This window comes from Mixophyes fleayi, chromosome 3 (genome assembly GCF_038048845.1).
Source record: "Mixophyes fleayi isolate aMixFle1 chromosome 3, aMixFle1.hap1, whole genome shotgun sequence".
NCBI lineage: Eukaryota > Metazoa > Chordata > Amphibia > Anura > Limnodynastidae > Mixophyes > Mixophyes fleayi.
The window spans coordinates 300,800,858-300,818,520 of NC_134404.1; the positions used below are offsets into that span (position 1 = coordinate 300,800,858).

The following is a 17,663-nucleotide window of genomic DNA, read 5'->3' on the forward strand; positions in this document are numbered from 1 at the left end:
CCCGTGAGCAAACATCTAACACATTAATGTTATCCTTTCCAAATAAGACAGTAGGACAGCAATGTGATAGGTCATTGCTTTCTACTGTAAGCTACAGGTACACAGGTAGGTCAGTTTGCTCAGCGTTGAGCTAATGGATCTGTATCCACACTGGTTACATGTGTGTCGTCAAATCGAGAACCGGCCATTTCCAGAGCTTGGGTGGAAATTAAACTAGGAACTAACACTTACACAAATAAAATGGCAATTAGTGTATTATAAGACATTGTAAAAAAAAGACCCGACGACCACACATAAAATTACAAAATGTGGTGTTATATTATCATGTCTAATAATGTTTTTTTTTTCCAATATCACTTGGTTAAAATCTTACAGAAATACTTACAACATTTCGATTCAGTTCTTCATGCCTCAACGATGTCAGTGGTTCTTTGTGAACATTTGTCCAGACCATAATGTCTTCCACCACTGTGTGTCCTTAATAACCTTACCGTGCAGTGTTGAAGTAGAACAAACACTAACATGAAACCAGACAGACAATTTATACTTTTTAATTACTCTGTTTGAAAATATGTTACAAAATATATATTATAAAATTTACACCATTATAAGCAGAAATTGTGCCCGGATACATTTACAAACAAATGATTATTGAAGATGACATCTTGTTGTGTAGTCTGTTCTGTTCATACCAGGCCAAAGTGCACCACTTTCAGGGAACCACTGCCAACTGTACCCTGAAAACAAGAACACACAGCTAATTAATAAGTACACTGCAGCAATAGAATACAATACGCAGACATAAATATTGTTATTAAAGCCAGAAATGTAATAAAAGGCAGTTACATTCACTTTATTACATTAAAGTACATACAAGTATAAAACCCAGAGAAAATGTATAGATGAGCACGTTTGTTGAAGTTTAAAAACATTGTTTCCACTTCCATCCAGTGTGAATTTTGGTTATTTCTCAGTATTCTTCCAGTTGCATATAGTGGTCATCCCATGGTCTGTAACTTACTAGCTAGCTCCCTGTTATCTCCTCTCACATGTCTGCACAACTTCTCTAGGGCTGCACCTCTCCTCCGAAACTCTCTACCTTACTCCAGCAGACTCTCTTCAAGTTTCTCAAACTAAGAGGTGACTGAAAACTTCTCTTGTCAGAGAACCTTTTGTGACCTCTCTTAGCTATTTGTCCATACTAATTGTTTTTTCAACCCTCATAATTTTATCAACCAGTCACCACACCTGACACCTTGTGTTTCTTATTTCCTTTCTACCTTAGGGCAGTGTGACACTTGAGCTATTCACTCTTTAATATTACAGGGCACAGAAAAAAGAACACTACCTGAAAGACTGTAAAAGCATCTTAGCAGCTTTCCAGCAGCCGTTTATGTGGGTGTGTGACAGGTGTAGGAGAAATAAGACTTCAGGCTCGCTCTTGGGGGGACCAGCTGGGACTGACAGGCCGGTCCCTCCCTTGGTGGTGGCAATTTAATAGTAGGGTAATAGTGGTGGCACTATTTATTTCATGCTATGGTGGTTTGGGGCTAATATTTAAATGTGGGGCTCAGTTTGGAGAGAAGGAGGGCTATTTTTTTTAAATGTTAATACTAATTATTTAATCTTGTGGCCTTTGGGGTGAAGTAAGATTAATTTTTAAATGTGTATACTAATTATTTAATGTCAGGATGTTTGAGGGGTAAATAGATGTATTTCAATTTGAGTACTATTAAGTTAATGGCAGGGTACATTGGGGGGGGCAATTGGTTTATTTATTAATTCTGAATGCTAGTAATTTAATGTTGGGGCTGGTTGGGGGGAATTAGGTCTATTTATTAAAAGTGAATGCTATTAATGTGAGGCTGGTTAGGGGCACATAGATCTAAATATTAAATAAAATTCAGGCCTGGCTTATTGCTAGACTTACCATATTTCATGTACATATCCTTTTTTACCCAAACAGGACCCCAACATTCCAGGACCCAGACAAGCAGCAACTGAGCTTAAACACACTAGCAGCCACAGGTAGGGAAAAGCCTCAAGTACAAGTAGGAGAGAGGAGGATAGTCTGTCAACGGATTCTGGTGGAGCAGTCCAGAATTTGGGTGACTGTCCCACTTGGACAGGATTTTGTTCCCACTGTGAGCATAGCTGGGAGGTATGTCCTGCTTCACACTGCACTGGTTGTGCACCTAACAGTACTGCCCATGTATTTGAAGGGGAAAGGAAGAGCTGGAGAGCAGCCTTGCACTGTCCCAAATGACTATCTCCCTTGCATGCTGGTCATGCCCATACTGTTGGCGCTGTGTGGAAACCCCCTTCTAGGAATCATGCATTTGCCCATAGATTTCTATCAAGCACTTGTTTCTTTCAGCTGTTGTACTGCTGGTCCTAAACATTGCAGCTTCTTAACAGATGTCAGAGCAGACAATATTTCTGTTTGACACACTACGCAAATTAATTTCAACAGGACAGTACAGAAAGTAAACAAACATTTTTCGGAATACCCCTTAAAATTGTAGCATGGAGCAGGAACATTCCTGCCAGGCGGTAGCCTATAGGGGACGGAAAGGAGGGTAAATATGCATACATATTATATATATATATATGCTTATTTGAAACCATAAAAAATCACCCATGTGTCACAAGGCTGAAACGATCTTAGTTATGACAACAACCATGTTTCTGATACGCACCTGCACATAAGTTGGTGTTATGCAAGTGTTATTGTGTCAAAGAACAATGGTATATGCAACATCATCTAAATAGTACAATAACAGCAATATATACACTTAAAATTGTTCTAATAAATCCAGTAGAGAAACAAATAATACCAAAGCTTAACATTGGTATGTGTGTCACTTTACAATCCTATTAGCCAAATTTACAAGTGCTGTTGGTGTTGTCGGTAACATGAACTTTTTACCGTATTTCCCCATGTATAAGACGCACCTTTTTCCCCAAAATTTTGGGTCTAATAACAGGGTTAGTAGCACTTACCCTGTCAGATAAAAACAAAAAGATCCCCTAGAGGATCGTCCCGGCGCTAGCAGTCAATACCAAGGATAGTGCAAAAATAGAGCATAATCATATATAGGTGACCCTGCAGCTGAGACACGGTTCACCAAACTGTTAGAAAATTAGCTGAAAGGGATAAGTCAAGCGCTGGGGCACCTATAATAATACCTATAATAATACCCTTACCCTGTCAGATGACTCCTCTGTCCGGTAAAGTCTTCTCTCTGTCTGAACCTAATGCTGGAAACCCTATTAAGGTCCTCTCTGCGATGTCCGGATGTCCTTTCAGGACCTGTCAAGATCCTGAAAGGCCATCCGGACATCGCAGAGAGGACCTTAATCGGGTTTCCAGCATCAGGATCAGACGGACAGAAGACAGAAGACAGAAGACTTTACTGGACAGAGGAATCATCTGACAGGGTAAGGCAGAATTCAGTATAGCGTTGTCTCTCCTCTGTATATGCTGCACAAATACTCTGAGAAAAAATTGAGGATGATGTTTATCCTCAATTTTTTCACATGATTTATATAGGTGCGTCTTATACAGTGGAGCGTCATATACATGGGGAGATACGGTATATTATAACACTCCAAAAAGATTTTTTTTTATCTATAACAAATGTTGATGTTATTTACTATTAGCCAACCTCCCTTTCCCTGAAGCAAGTGGCAAATGGCTGAAACTCATGTTAGTTTTCCCCACAGTGATGCTGCATATACCTCAACCACACTGCAAAGCTGTCCACAGCTCTCAACAGTGCTCCATGTAAGAGCTATTATTCACCATTCCTGACATCAGTTATCTTCAGTTTCATTTACTGTGTTACATAAATTAATATCTCTATCTACCGATATATATATTTTTATTACAGTATTACAGTTCAGATCTGATGAACAACCAGCTAATCAACAAAAGTTTTGGAATTCTCATTATGAAAAAAATCACACTTTTTCTGTTTGTGAATGTTCCATTTCAATGATCATTATTAAGAGTACTTTTATAGACATAATACAGTACGACTTTTATAAGTGACTTATTTCTATAATGCGGTTGTCTGAGCAGGGGCACATCGTATACCAAATTAAAGGTTTTGGTCTGTAGAAAAATATTGACATTGTAATCGTTTCAGACTTATTTAGTAAAACTCTCTCCCGCCATTTACAATTATGCATTACCATCGTCCTCTGGAAAATGTGACAGCTGGCAATACACCTGTGCACCTGCTGTTTGCTCTGGAAACTGTGACAGTTAGTGAACTCTCCCTGTGCACCTGCTGGGTGACCTGGAACATGTGACCTGCTGGGTGGTCTGGAAACTGTGACAGTCATTTGCAGTGGGTCTTCTAGGGACCTCAATCACGGACTGATGTGTTATTTCAATTTTTGGTGGAAGAACTTATACATATAAATGTAGTGTATAAGAAAGTCTTTAGTTCCTTTAATATAGTAATTTATAATATATTTATTCATTATACTCTGTTAACATTTTTAAATGTAATGTAGTGTATACAAAAGCTATTGAATTCTGTTAATAAAGTAATTTAATCATTACATTTCAGTTTAATTTACGGTGGTTATTCTCAGGTTTCCTTAATTAATGTTATTATTTAACTACATGGCTGTCAGCTAAAAGCAAAATTGCAATGCTGTGCTTCCATGTCCTTTACCGTCAGGCAGACGCACAGAGAAATTGTTTCCCAGCAAACAAAATTTTTACATCAAGTAAACACTAATACCTTTCAATATAATTATTGATAACAGTTGACAACATTCCTAAACATATATTAAAAATAGTAGGTTGGCACTGGTCCATGAGCTTATTCTACAACTTGTGAAGGTAATTGCCTTTTATAATAGATACAGATAATCTTTCTTTGCCATAACCACTAGTTTTACTGTCACTCTTAACTTAAATCTGAAAAAATTAAAATCAGCCACGAGAAAACACACATTTTTCATTTGCTGTCATTCCAAATTATAATAATAATAATAATAATAATAATAATAATAATTGATTTTTAGTACAATCTCTTATGCTGTCTGATAATAAAACACTTTTCCTGCATGTATATCAACTCCTGTGGACTTCACGTATATCCGCCTGCTGGGAAGTCCCTAAACAACTTTTTACATATAGACAAACCTTTCCTCCTCTCCTATCATCCTAATATAATATGTTCTTCCAAACTAATTTCCCTGTCATCACTTTCATCTAAACTAGTCTTGGTGATGTTCACTATAATTCTCTTCTAATATCATTAATTCTAATTAAAAGACTCTTGGCATTTGTTACCATATTATTACAGACACTTTTAATTTTATGCACCTCGTTATCACCTCTTCCAGCCCTTCACGCTACTACTCCCCTATTCCCCTTGCTTAGGCGCAGTTACCGGTCTACACTATATTGTACATTGCTTTGCATCTCTTCCTCTAGTTCCTAGTTTAAAATCTCCATCCTTCAAATCCTCTTTTACACTGTGCGGCTGCACAATCCCCATTTCAGTGAAGCCTGCTCCTACTATAGAGCCTAATTGCAGTGAGAAATCGCCCCAGTTCCCCAAAACCTACACTAACTTTTCACTTATTTATCCCCCAGCTACTGCAGTATTTCAGATGTAGCCTCTGTCACACCTAGGATGTTCTTGCTTTAAATTTACAGCCCGATTTACTGAAAACATTTCTGAGAAGTGTTCATCTAGCTCTGTGTCATTGGTACCGACGTGTACCATGGTGACCGGGTCCCAGAACAATATGCTTAGAATACATTTCCTTTGAACACTCCATAAAGAATGATCACAGACACAGTTTTCTTTACAACTACTAACATTAATACACACTGTAGTGTGCATGAAAATGAACATACCTCTTCAGCTGAATCCTCTTGTCCTATAAAAAGAAAAAGGTAAACATTAAATTATTTTGTAGACAATGTTGTTAAAATAATCTTCATTTATGATAAAGAAGTGTGAGTCATTAGTAATAATTATTTTTAGCAATGTTTTAAATGTACTAGACATCATGTTCATACAAAACGACATGTAAATGAGAGAGTAGTAACAAGCTTATCAAAAGCACAACATGGAAAACCAAGTCTAAAACCCAAAGCTCTTTAAAGTAGCTACTTGTTACAGCTACAAATATACATGTAGCGGTTTGAAGAACTTGGCAGAATAGAATATACTCCTATTTTATCAATGTGTTACTCCCATATGCAGGAAAAGGGAACCATATTGTTAGGTTATCAAATACACAGTAGGAAGCCACTTGTGGGGGGTAATAAAAGACAAGTGTTCACATTAAGTTAGCTAGCCAGGTCATATAAAATACCCAAGTATACATTCTCTTTCCATTGCAGAATAGATTACAAAATCTTGTGTCATAGTGTATTTAGCTCATTTTAAGTCAATCAAGTTGGCAACTTGATCTCCATTTACCTGTGTAAGGTAATCTTAGAGGTGAATATGACAGGGGTAATATCATTAAAGGGACTGTTTAAAATGAAGGAAGGGGGGGGGGGAGATCTAAACTGTCCCACTCTACCACATAGCAAGTAGAGCTTCCATATTTATGGGTAGTGAGGTGCACTAAACATATTCACTTCTCCTATGCTGTGAGGTACAGGTCAGAGGTCACCAAAGTAGATAACTGCTCTAACTCCTGTAAGTGTGTTTCTTAAAGTGCAGATAGAAACCAAATGGCTCAAGAAATAGCTCATCAGTTGCTTAGCATGGGTTATTAAGATTCACTTTTACAAATTGTGCACCAGAAAATAATTATTAACATCAAAGAAATAATTCTGCATCACCGGACCCACAGCTAAATTCAGTGGGGTGGAGGGATACAGGTCCATCGGCTCTACAGCCAGAGCATGTGCGCTTTAGAGTTAGCCTCTTAATAAGACAGCATATTATACATCCCCTCTTCCCTCCCTCCAGTACAAATGTTGTGCACTCAATAAGCTGGATTTGCTTCAACCTTGTATGTCAACCCTACTTAGTTGATAAATGTTGATATTGGCTTACCAGTATCATATAATTCTTTTGCTACTAAGACACTTTTTACGCCCCTCGCTGAACCTATTTTCGCACTTTGGGCTCATCACCTGCTGACTGCATTTCTTTTGTGCAGTACTCACACAATAACAGCTTGTATTTTTCAGAAGAGTTTGTACTTTCAGAAAATACCATTGTATTTTATCCCCCAAGTTTAGAATGCACAATAGTGGAAAATAATGCATTTATTTACTAAAAAAAAAAAAGTTAGGCAAAACAGTAGACAAGATGATATTGTCATGCCATTCTCAAGTCTCCTCCCAAATAGAATGGTTCCTGAATTTTACGGCTTGGCCTATCGTAGGGTGCGCCTGAAGCACATGTATGCAAGTATAACATTTTGTGTGATTTTTTTCATTCAATTCAATTTTTTCATTTAATTCACTTCATTTTCTTTCAAGTACGAGATGACTTCATTGTAAAGATGGCAGAAGTACAAAATTAAAGTGGGGAAGGCCTACCATTTAGGAAGCTAAAAGAGCTACCACATTTAATGAAAGGTCAATTACCCTTCTAACCCAAGCCTGTAATGCACAAGCTTCCAGTATTTCCCAGAGGGGGCGCAACAGCAGTAAAGTTTTCACATTTTTCATTTATTTACTAAAAATGTAATTAAAGTTGGACATTGAACAGTTGAAAAAAAGGATGATCAAAACTTTGTGAATGGCTGCTCTCCAGACAAAAATCACATTTATGGGCCGACTTCGTATAAAGGGGTGTCAGGACCTGTACGAATGTGCACCTCCCACTTTTATGTACATAAATATGTGCTTCACTGGTGATCAGCAGGCAATAAATAAAAGGGGCTATCTTGTTTGAAAGAGGGGACTCCCCTCTTTCAAATGTGTATGCCTCTGTGTCATTTGCAAATGCGGTGCACAAATTTGGTAGCCAGATAAGGAATTAAAAAGGGCCATCTGCTTTCATCATCATCATAATCAACATTTATTTATATGGCACCACTTATTCCACAGCGCTGTAGAGAGAACTCATTCACTTCAGTCCCTGCCCCATTGGAGCTTACAGTCTAAATTCCCTAATATACACAGACAGACAGACAGAGAGAGAGACTAGGGTCAATTTTGATAGCAGCCAATTAACCTACTAGTAAGTTTTTGGACTTTCGAAAGAGCCTTTGATCGAGGCTCCCCAGCACCCTGAGAGGAGCATATGCACATGAGTGGAGTGTATGCAGAGAGACCCACTAGCTCTTAGCCATCGTGTTATATGCATCGCTTTCATCACTACACATGTACCACACACTGCCCATATCACATCTTATTTTTACATTTAAAAGCTACCTAAAACTGTATCAAATGTCGTGGATGAAAATACTTATTTTTTCCCCACTTAGCCTAAGTACACACAAACACACATGTATATACTGAATAGTGTATTACATTTCCCTTGTTTAGTAGTTGGTAAAAGCCCTTTAAAGATATATTTTATATTTCACTATTCAATTACAATGCATGTACAAGTGTCTGAACTTGTTGTTACAATCTATGATGTATTATTTTCATAGCAGTAATCAAAATAATAAATACAAACCCATGGTGTCTATAATACTACTGCTCGGCTCTCCATCAGAAAAGGGATTACAAGAAGTAATTTACCTTCAATATATGTGGAATGTTGAGGCGGATGCATTTGACTACAGCATTGGAGAAGCCTTTAATGTAAATACATATACACTCCAAAGCTCCTGTACATCTAGTCACAATATGATTTACAAGAATACAAAATAAAGTAAAATGTTAAGAAGGTCTCCTTGTCTGACTACCTCTTGTTACCAAACTAACTACTGGTTTCATTTTGGTACTATATTCAGTAACAATATACATAACTTAGATTAAGAAATGAAGAACATAGGACAACTGCCACATTTAGTCTTGTTATTCTCAGACTAGCCTCGTGTTTATATCAAATATTTACTTTTATGTATGAGAAGCAACTAACCAGCTTAATGCCAGATGAACACTGTAAATGCATATGATGATGGTACAGAAGTCATGAATCTCAACAGCAGTAGACATTGGCCCTTGACCAGAAAATGCTGGACAATAGGCAAGCCAATGGGATTCTTCAGAACATAGGGCTCAGCCAACCTGATAATCATTAATGGTGATTTAGTGTTTTCTTTTTTGAAAATAGCTTTAAAAAATAATAAAATAAATAGGAACGCCATGCCCCCCCCCTCTAAAAAGTGATCCAAGCACCAGTGGTCACACTATAACAAGGTAACCCGCAGTATGGGGTCTAAAAGGGGAATCGGGTCCGCATAAAATATGTGCTTTCTGTGTAATGGTTAGACTGCACCAAGTAACAAATTTCACCATTACGAACTCTAAAAATTCTAAACCTGGGAATTGCACTAGGGAGGATACATAGCGGGGCTGTCATGATATTATATAGTATTTTAGATTTCAGTGCTAAGTGCAGAGAAATCGCTCTCTACCATAAACGTCTCAGACACTTCCAGTCTAGTATTTTTACAGTCTTCACCCGTCTCTTCACTTTTATTTTAATCACATCCTGACTGGCGTCATTCCATGGTGCAGAAGCCAGCTGGAACTTCAGGCCTTTCAGTACACACTTGTCCTTTGATGAACTGACTTTCCAGGATAATTAGTGCAGGGAGCAGCCCAGATGATACTGGGGTCTCCCTATGGCACCTCAGCAGCAGCAGCAGCGTTGGTGACCATCTTCTCCAGCTGTACCTGCATTTTCCCAGCAGAACATTTCTGCTGCAGGGCACACATGGATTGTGTCCATACTCTCCACAAAGGTCACCTTTCTTGGGCAACCCAGGTTGCATATAGTTTCAGCTGCACTTTACACTTGTAAACATGCCCATAGTGGGAGCACGCCTCTTGTTGGATGTTCTGGGTAGAATACAAAATCCCTGAAATCCAGCAAACAGACGTTTGCCAGAACTTGAGCTTTCCATTACCAATTCGTTTTTACTGCTGAAAGCTGCCACAAACTCTACAAACCTCCACAAAAAGGTGACTACAAGGTCCACATCAGTGCAGGGTTATCCACAAAAACTGTGAAGGATATTTTATCTTCAGATCTAACAGTGAAAATAATTGTGAACAAAGATACTATCGACATATTTTGCGGCATATATATGTATAAGCATCCACAGGATTGAAATATACACAATTTTCATTAGAACTATGTACACAATAAATGTGAAGAGATCTCTCTATAGCAGAGGTCAGGGAACAGAGGTAAATTACCCCAAATGGGGTAAAAATGAAATTCCTGGGTGTAATGCTGCCGATTCACATGCTGTCAGTTGGATTGTAGACCCCTTTAAATGAGAAATTGCTGTTGTACCAGAAGAGCCTCAAGGGTTGGCAGAGGTACTTCTTGAGCTTCGATGCAATAATGAAGCACGTATTGCATTTGAAAACAAAGCAGATCTGTCATATTTTTGGATGTCAACAGCTGCAAAGGCATTCAAAATTGCACATGAGGAGGCAGTCAAAAAGTTGCTGCCTTTTGCAACAACCTACCTTTGGGAACGAGGATTTTCCACTCTAACGAACATAAAAGCAAAGAAGAGAAATCAAATGGACGCTGAAGACTGTATCCAAATTGCTCTGACATCAAAATGCCCCAATATTGATGCTGTTGTATCAAAAATGAAGCAACATCGTTTCTCCAAAACCTGAAGTTTTGAAGTTGAAGCTTTCAAAGAAATTTTGAATAGATTCAATACAATTTTGGATTCCAATAATTAATATATGATTTCCTTACTTTCAAATCAAGGGGTAACATCGGCGTATCTAAATATATTTGGGGGTAAAAGGTAAAAAAGTTCCCTGACCCCTGCTCTATAGACTAGCGCTGGAGGTATACTAAGCCCAGCAGTACACATCTTTAAAAGCTAACTGAGCGTGTGCACATGGTAGATAGTTTCAATCTGTCTAGAGAGATTGAATATACACAGCAGTAATGTACTGTACACCCGAACAAGTAGAAGGCTCATGTATTTTACCTGTCTAATGAAACCTTTAGAACATGTATGTTAAGAGTCTAAGGGGGAACTCAATTGGCTGCGTTACTTGAAAAAGTAATGGCCCTGCGCACTATTACCATTATTACGGTAATAGTGCGCGTAAATATCGTTATTACGGTAGTTTTAACGCTGGCTTTTTGCAAAAAGCCGGGTTAATATTACCGTAATAACGGTAATACGTTTAATGTGGCGGTACTTCGGGGGGAATTGAATTCCCCCCTAATTCGGATATTTTTCAACCAACAAATATTAAAAGACACTAAGTATATCAACATCAGGCATAAGGAACTTGATGAGTTTCACAGACTGCGACCAATTTTAAAACTTTTTTAATATTCATTTCTAATCACATATCTAATTTAATATTTCACTAACACTCAAACAATGGAAAAAAAAATCTTTTAAAAGAGACATAAATTAAAAGTTTTCCCTTGTGCTTTCTAACATAAAAATGCATTTTTTTTCAAAACAAACATTTTTTTACATCTAGGGAGAACGTCTGTGGAGATGCTTGAGCCAATATTATGACTGAAATCTTAGCTCACCCACAGAGGTGTGAAGAAAAATGAGCGGAGATTCCTACCGTAATTGCCAAAAATGTGTGCAGCAAATCGCCGGTAAATGAACCCCCCTTAGTTAAAACAATACATATAATCAAAGAAATAAACACATATCTTTAATAACATATCAGCAGGCATTTTAAACAAGTGTTACAAGTTATAACAAAGCTATCTGACAATACAGCAGGGGGGAGCTGAGGGCTACATGTTGGCCATCCCTGTCTTACACCAGTTACATGCGTGCAGGTGTGTATTTGTGTAGCACAGACATCTGTGCTACTGTCAGTGTTTTATTGTAGGCCTTTAGCTGTCTCTAATATGCTGCGCTTAAGAAAGAGCTGTCAGGGTTAGGCAGTAATAATGTTTCAGAAGCAAAAATGTAAACGTTAATGCAGAAAATGTCAAGTATAAAGAGCATTTGTTGAAATACTCGTCTTAAAAATAAAAGGTTGTGTATGCGTGAAGAGGATGTAGATGCTGACAAGGGCTCTGAGGATAACACACCCATCCTTTTTCTGGCTCAAAGTGGAGGCCAGCCAATACATTCTGTTTACCTAGATGACATAAAGATTATGAAAACAGCATATTTGAAGCGCAGGTTCACTGTGACTTCAAACTGAGTTTAAAGTCTATAATGCTCATACAGTGTTAGCAGACACAACACAAAGATCATTCCTAGCAAAAGGATATTGGCAGCATTACTCCACTGTTCAGAGAACAGAAGACACAGGAACACCCTTGGGACATAAACTCGGCAAGCAGGTGCTGTGAGCGCTGTGACACTCTACCCATGTTTTCCACACCTTCTCCAACTGGTTTGTCGTGTCTCACCCTCACTGTAATTCTATTGCTGCGCATTCACCACCTTAACTTCCTAATGCTGGAACAATCTACCTTACTGCAAAGAGCCAATCCACTAAATGTCAATAAAGATGTACAATAATAATAGTTTATACAGTCATTTCTAAACATTTTTACAATTTACCACATTGTATGATAATTTTCAAAAGGTAAAGTAAAGTAATTTTGGTACTTAGGAAATACAGACTAATTCATGTTTCTTGCATATTCCTTACAGTTATATAAAGAATTCTAGGGGAGTATTTACTAAACTGCGGTTTTGAAAGAAATTGAGATGTTGCTTATAGCATCCAATCAGATTCTAGCTGGCCTTTTTTTTAGAATGCACTCAAATAAATGAAAGGTAGAATCTGATTGGTTGCTATAGGCAACATCTCCACTTTTTCAAACCCGCAGTTAAGTAAATATACTCCCGGAAGTTCACACAATTGTCCTGACAAAAAAGGGTAAAAATGCATGAAAATTAATGTACGTTTTTGAGGCATTTTACTGATGGTTTTTTGATGCATTATGCATTTACCAGGACAATCTATAGTAATGACATTGCATGTAAATGCATGCATTGAAATAGGTAAAATAAGGGTTAATAGTGCCACTTCCACCAATGTATTCTAACATTTTAAAACACATTATTACAATTTATAATGCAATGGTGGAAATGGCACCATTGGCTCTTATGTAACCTGTTTTTAAAGCACTTTTATGCGCCTAAAGGTTGCGATACAAAATGTAATAGTCTACTTCACCATAGTATAGGGATAGGATACCACATGTGTATTTTACTCAAGGTGTGAGACAGCACCAGATAGAATGCTATGTATTATTATAATTTTTATTTTAGTTTTACTCTCTTTACACCAGAAGTAGATTACATGTAAACTAAAACAAATAGTTACTAAAAAAAGTAGTTAATATTAAATCCAGATTACATGGGTTTATTAGTTGTGGCTTACCATAGGCCCGATTATGATCGCACATGGGTTCAGTGTCCACTTTTGTCACAAATGTTGATGGCCAAATTTGATTGGACAAGACCTGAGCCAGTCATTCCAAGCGGCCATATCACGGTAGGCATGACAAGGGCCTGTTCGTGTGGTCAGACAGGCAAGCACATACAGGCCAAAGCTGGTCATCTGTGGTACATGTCTGATAATGGTCCAACTGATTTAAGTGGCTTATTATTTGCAGTCATTATCAGCTGACAGATGCAGCGCTATCAGGCAACATTATTGAGTGGAAGTCCCTGGTGGTTTTATATATAGTAGTGACCTAGCTGGACTGCCCTTTAGAAAACTGGTAGCGCATAATGTTGACAGTGGTGGTCCAGACATAACGACATACCCTCGTTAACATGATATTAATAAACATTATGTTACTGAGTGGCACAAAAGCGAATAATAAGAAAGTTTTTTATTTTTTAACCTAAGATTTAAATAATTATAAGACTTCTTTTTCTTCAGTCTTTAGTGAATCAAGCCATATTGTCTGGATGAAATTCTGCATATATATTGCAATTGGAGTGAAATTATTTCAGGGTTGGGGAACCTGCATGTAAATTACACTGTACAAACCGAATGTTTTAGTAAATCTGGGAAAATAGGTTTCTCATTTCTTGCTCACTACCTGTTCTACTGGGTAAGAGAAAGATCATAATAAATATGGCTTACAAATATTACTGAGCACACTTTAAACATAACATGAGAATATATATAAATGTAGTTATAGCAGAACCCATCCTCTTGTGTTATGTATACCTACTGAAAACAACTATTTACTGAATGAAAAAAAAAAAAAAATTAGCTTTGCATCAACATAATATTGTACTATAGCACTAAATTTCTTGCTCTGAGCATTTTAAGACTCTTACTGGAGGACTGACATACATTTGTCCAGGCTTGTGAAATAAAAAAATAACTGGCAAAATACATCATCACGTTTCATTTCAAGGCTCCCCGTGTACAAATATGAGTAACTTTAATTTACACACACTGTGCTGTGCAGGCTGTTATAAATGTGTCTCTGTAATAGCAAGATATATCTCTTAAGGCATGGTTCATGTCTGATAAAGCATACATTGTGTGCCGCTTACATAAGATACATCCGCCACATTCATTGCTCTCTGCATGTCTCCCCAGCTCCCTCTGGTAATAAATTACATCACTCAAAGCATTTAACATCCATTTTCTGATTCATACCTTGATTCCAAGGCAGCGTTTTGTTCAGCGTTTCAGCATAGGCTTCAATTCCAATCTCGTTCTCTATGTGAACTAATTGTCTGTGAAAATAAAGAAGACAAAAAAAAAAACACTCTGTAAAGAGGGCAATCATTGGAAATAAGTCATTTAATTTGTTTACAGCGTTGGGTGATTGTACACGATGCAGTCATTCAGTGCTGTCAAGCTGCACGTCTCTTTGTCTGACTATATTCAATTTGCTGACTCAACTGTGGCCGTGATGACTAGAAACAAGCCAATGTCTACCTTCAGCCAGGCTGGTTACACACTGGACATTGCTGTCTTTGATTGTGACATTGTACCATATGATTATGGTGACACAGTCAGTAACTCTCCAGCAGGGCTCATGTCTAGTGAATTCTTCTTCAGTTTTACAAGTAGACAAAAGTTATTTGTGCTGTGTTACTAGTTTTTTTTCCCTGTGCTTTTTAGCCATATATTTATATTATTATGTAGTTGTTTATTTTCATTACCAGGGGAGAGCAGTATCTGTTGTGTATCTCAGAGCAATACAAATAAACATCTCTGCCTAATGACTCTCACACCTCCATGACTGGGGTATTTAATACCTTCATCAAGGACCACATTTTATGGCTTCGCTGTGTGTTGCGTTAATAGAGAGTATTTTTGGTAACTGTTTGAGAGCCATAGGAAAGGGCACATTGTTTGTGGGGCCGATAAGGCTTTCTTTTGGTAGCATAGTGAAATACATAACTCTTTATGCTAAGTGCATTAAAATAGGAAAAACGGGCAAAAATATAATGATTCCTCCCACAGTTATTTTTCCCAATTAGAGTAATCATAGAAAGTTACACCACAATTTAATCTTTTAGTCCTCCTAAGTGTATGGCTAACAAACAAGTGTACATTATGTAAAGCTGGGTACACACTACACGGTTTTCGTCCAATAATCGGCTAAATCAGCCGACATACGACCGCTCGTTCAAAAGTCGGGTCAGTGTGTGCAGTGACACGATGGTCGAAAGTCTGCCCAAATGGACGATTGTCGCCTCATTTGGTTGGTTGTACCGTTTAATATTTTCGTTCCAATCTCGTTTCCGCTGTGTAGTGTGTATAAACTTCCCGACCGATCCACAACAGTGAGTACGAAATTACAGTCATTGCTCACGACAACATGGCTGTAAAAAGTCGCTAACGGGACGTCCGCTCTTCCCTTTCTCGTCCTAAACAAGGCTAGTGTGTATGCAGTCCATGGAAATCGATCGGCATAAAAAGTTGGTGGAAAATTCTGTAGTGTGTACCCAGCTTAAGGTATAATGCAGTTATAAGATCTATAAATACAGGCAGATTTTTTTTACATTTTTTTTTTTTTTTTAAAAAAAAAGGTTTTTATTTTGATTTCTTAAATATTGATTACATTTATTTAACTAGGGAGCTTGTCCCAGTATCCCTTATTGTCAGCATTGGTAGATTCAGTGTAACCTGGATCTAATAGTGGCTGACATGTGAGTGACATATTAACCGGATTTTTCTTGCAACAACCTGGGTTTCACCACAAGGAGAGAAATCTCTGATGTAATCACCATAAGACTAGGCTTACCCAATGAGCTCTACACAGCAGTCAATTTATTCTGTTACTTATGGGTCTGGCTACTTTACTGGATGCCGAGGCGGTCATTGACATGGATACCATATCGAGCCTGTGCTTACAAACAGTAGCTCATGATAAACCCACCCTCTAGCACTGTATTGTAGACATTGGCAAATAAACTAATACATGCCTAAACAGCACATAAAGCAGTAGAAAGAAACATAAATGTATATTGATAAAAGACGCAGGAGAGTGTGGAAATGCTAGTAGTCCCCTGAAGGTGCAAACCATCTATAGCCTACCTTTTAGCTTGATCCATTCTCAGCATTTCTCTGTGATTATACCAAGCATGTTTAGGGACATTTCACCAATGTAAGTGAATGAGTGAGGGCATTTGGAGGCAGGTGGGGGTTTGAGTGACATGTGGGGAAGCTTAAAGATAGTTTTGCACTACATGTGGGATCTGAGGGCATTTTGCAGCAAGTGGGAGATCTGAGAGGGAGGTCAATAGAAGAGGGTTCCTAAAACCTTCTCTTAATTTTAGTAATATTACATGTATTTTATGCATCAGCTTCCACATACTGAATATACTTACAAAACAGATAACTGCAAGATGTCAATGCAGCTGGACTAGGATCCAAACGCAAGTACAGGTTGGGCTCTCAGGGTGCTGAACCCACAGACAGATGACACAGGGGGCGAACTAAATAACAGGGGTTGGCCAAAAGTAGACAACATTTATGGTTTGTCTATGTTTAATATGCAACCCCTATTTGTAAATTTTGCTAAGGACCCGAAATACTCGCCATACATGTGGAAGTCTTATTTCTCAACCAAACACTTGGACACTCTGGAGTTACAAGTAACTTACTTTGGGACCATGGTTTTCTTTCACTAAGATACTATTGTACAGTCTCCCTGACCTTGACTTGCCTCACCTCATTTTTTTTTAAATGTAAACAGATCTTGGCAATGTAAACGCGCACCCAATGATACAACCAGCCCGGCATGTAGTCCTCATGTATGCTCAGTGCTGCTTCTCTGCTGTAACACATACTAGCCTATTCCCTGGTGTCCAGTTACAGGTTTCTTTGGCTTTAATTGGTAGATATTTCTGACTGTCTGTTTGGTGACACATGTGATCCTGTATGTCTGTTATATTTGGCTTGCCTACTGACTCTGGCTTGTGATTTGATCTGTTTGACGATTACTTACTCTGCTGTCTACTGCATCTGCTGCCCTTAGTCTCTCTCCCTGGCAGTTATGTCTTAGACAGAGTAAGTGATGGGGGGGAAAAAAAACCCATTCACTATAGGCTGCATACCATCTAACATACACGGCCTGTTGTCA

General features: G+C 38.0%; 1 protein-coding gene across 3 annotated transcripts in view; it reads right to left on the reverse strand.

Annotated features, from left to right (window-relative positions):
• Positions 1–535: 535 nt before the first annotated feature.
• The window catches only part of WDPCP (WD repeat containing planar cell polarity effector), a 249,369-nt gene continuing 232,241 nt past the window's right edge, over positions 536–17,663 (reverse strand). For 2 of the 3 annotated variants that reach the window (XM_075203892.1, XM_075203890.1), the window contains 3 exons: positions 14,723–14,802; positions 5,888–5,910; positions 536–737 (listed from right to left, as the gene is read on the reverse strand). In XM_075203892.1, the coding sequence (XP_075059993.1) occupies positions 687–737; positions 5,888–5,910; positions 14,723–14,802 (154 nt within the window). In that variant the 3' untranslated portion in view covers positions 536–686. The remainder of the gene's footprint in view (positions 738–5,887; positions 5,911–14,722; positions 14,803–17,663) is intronic. The other variant, XM_075203891.1, reaches the window with a different exon arrangement.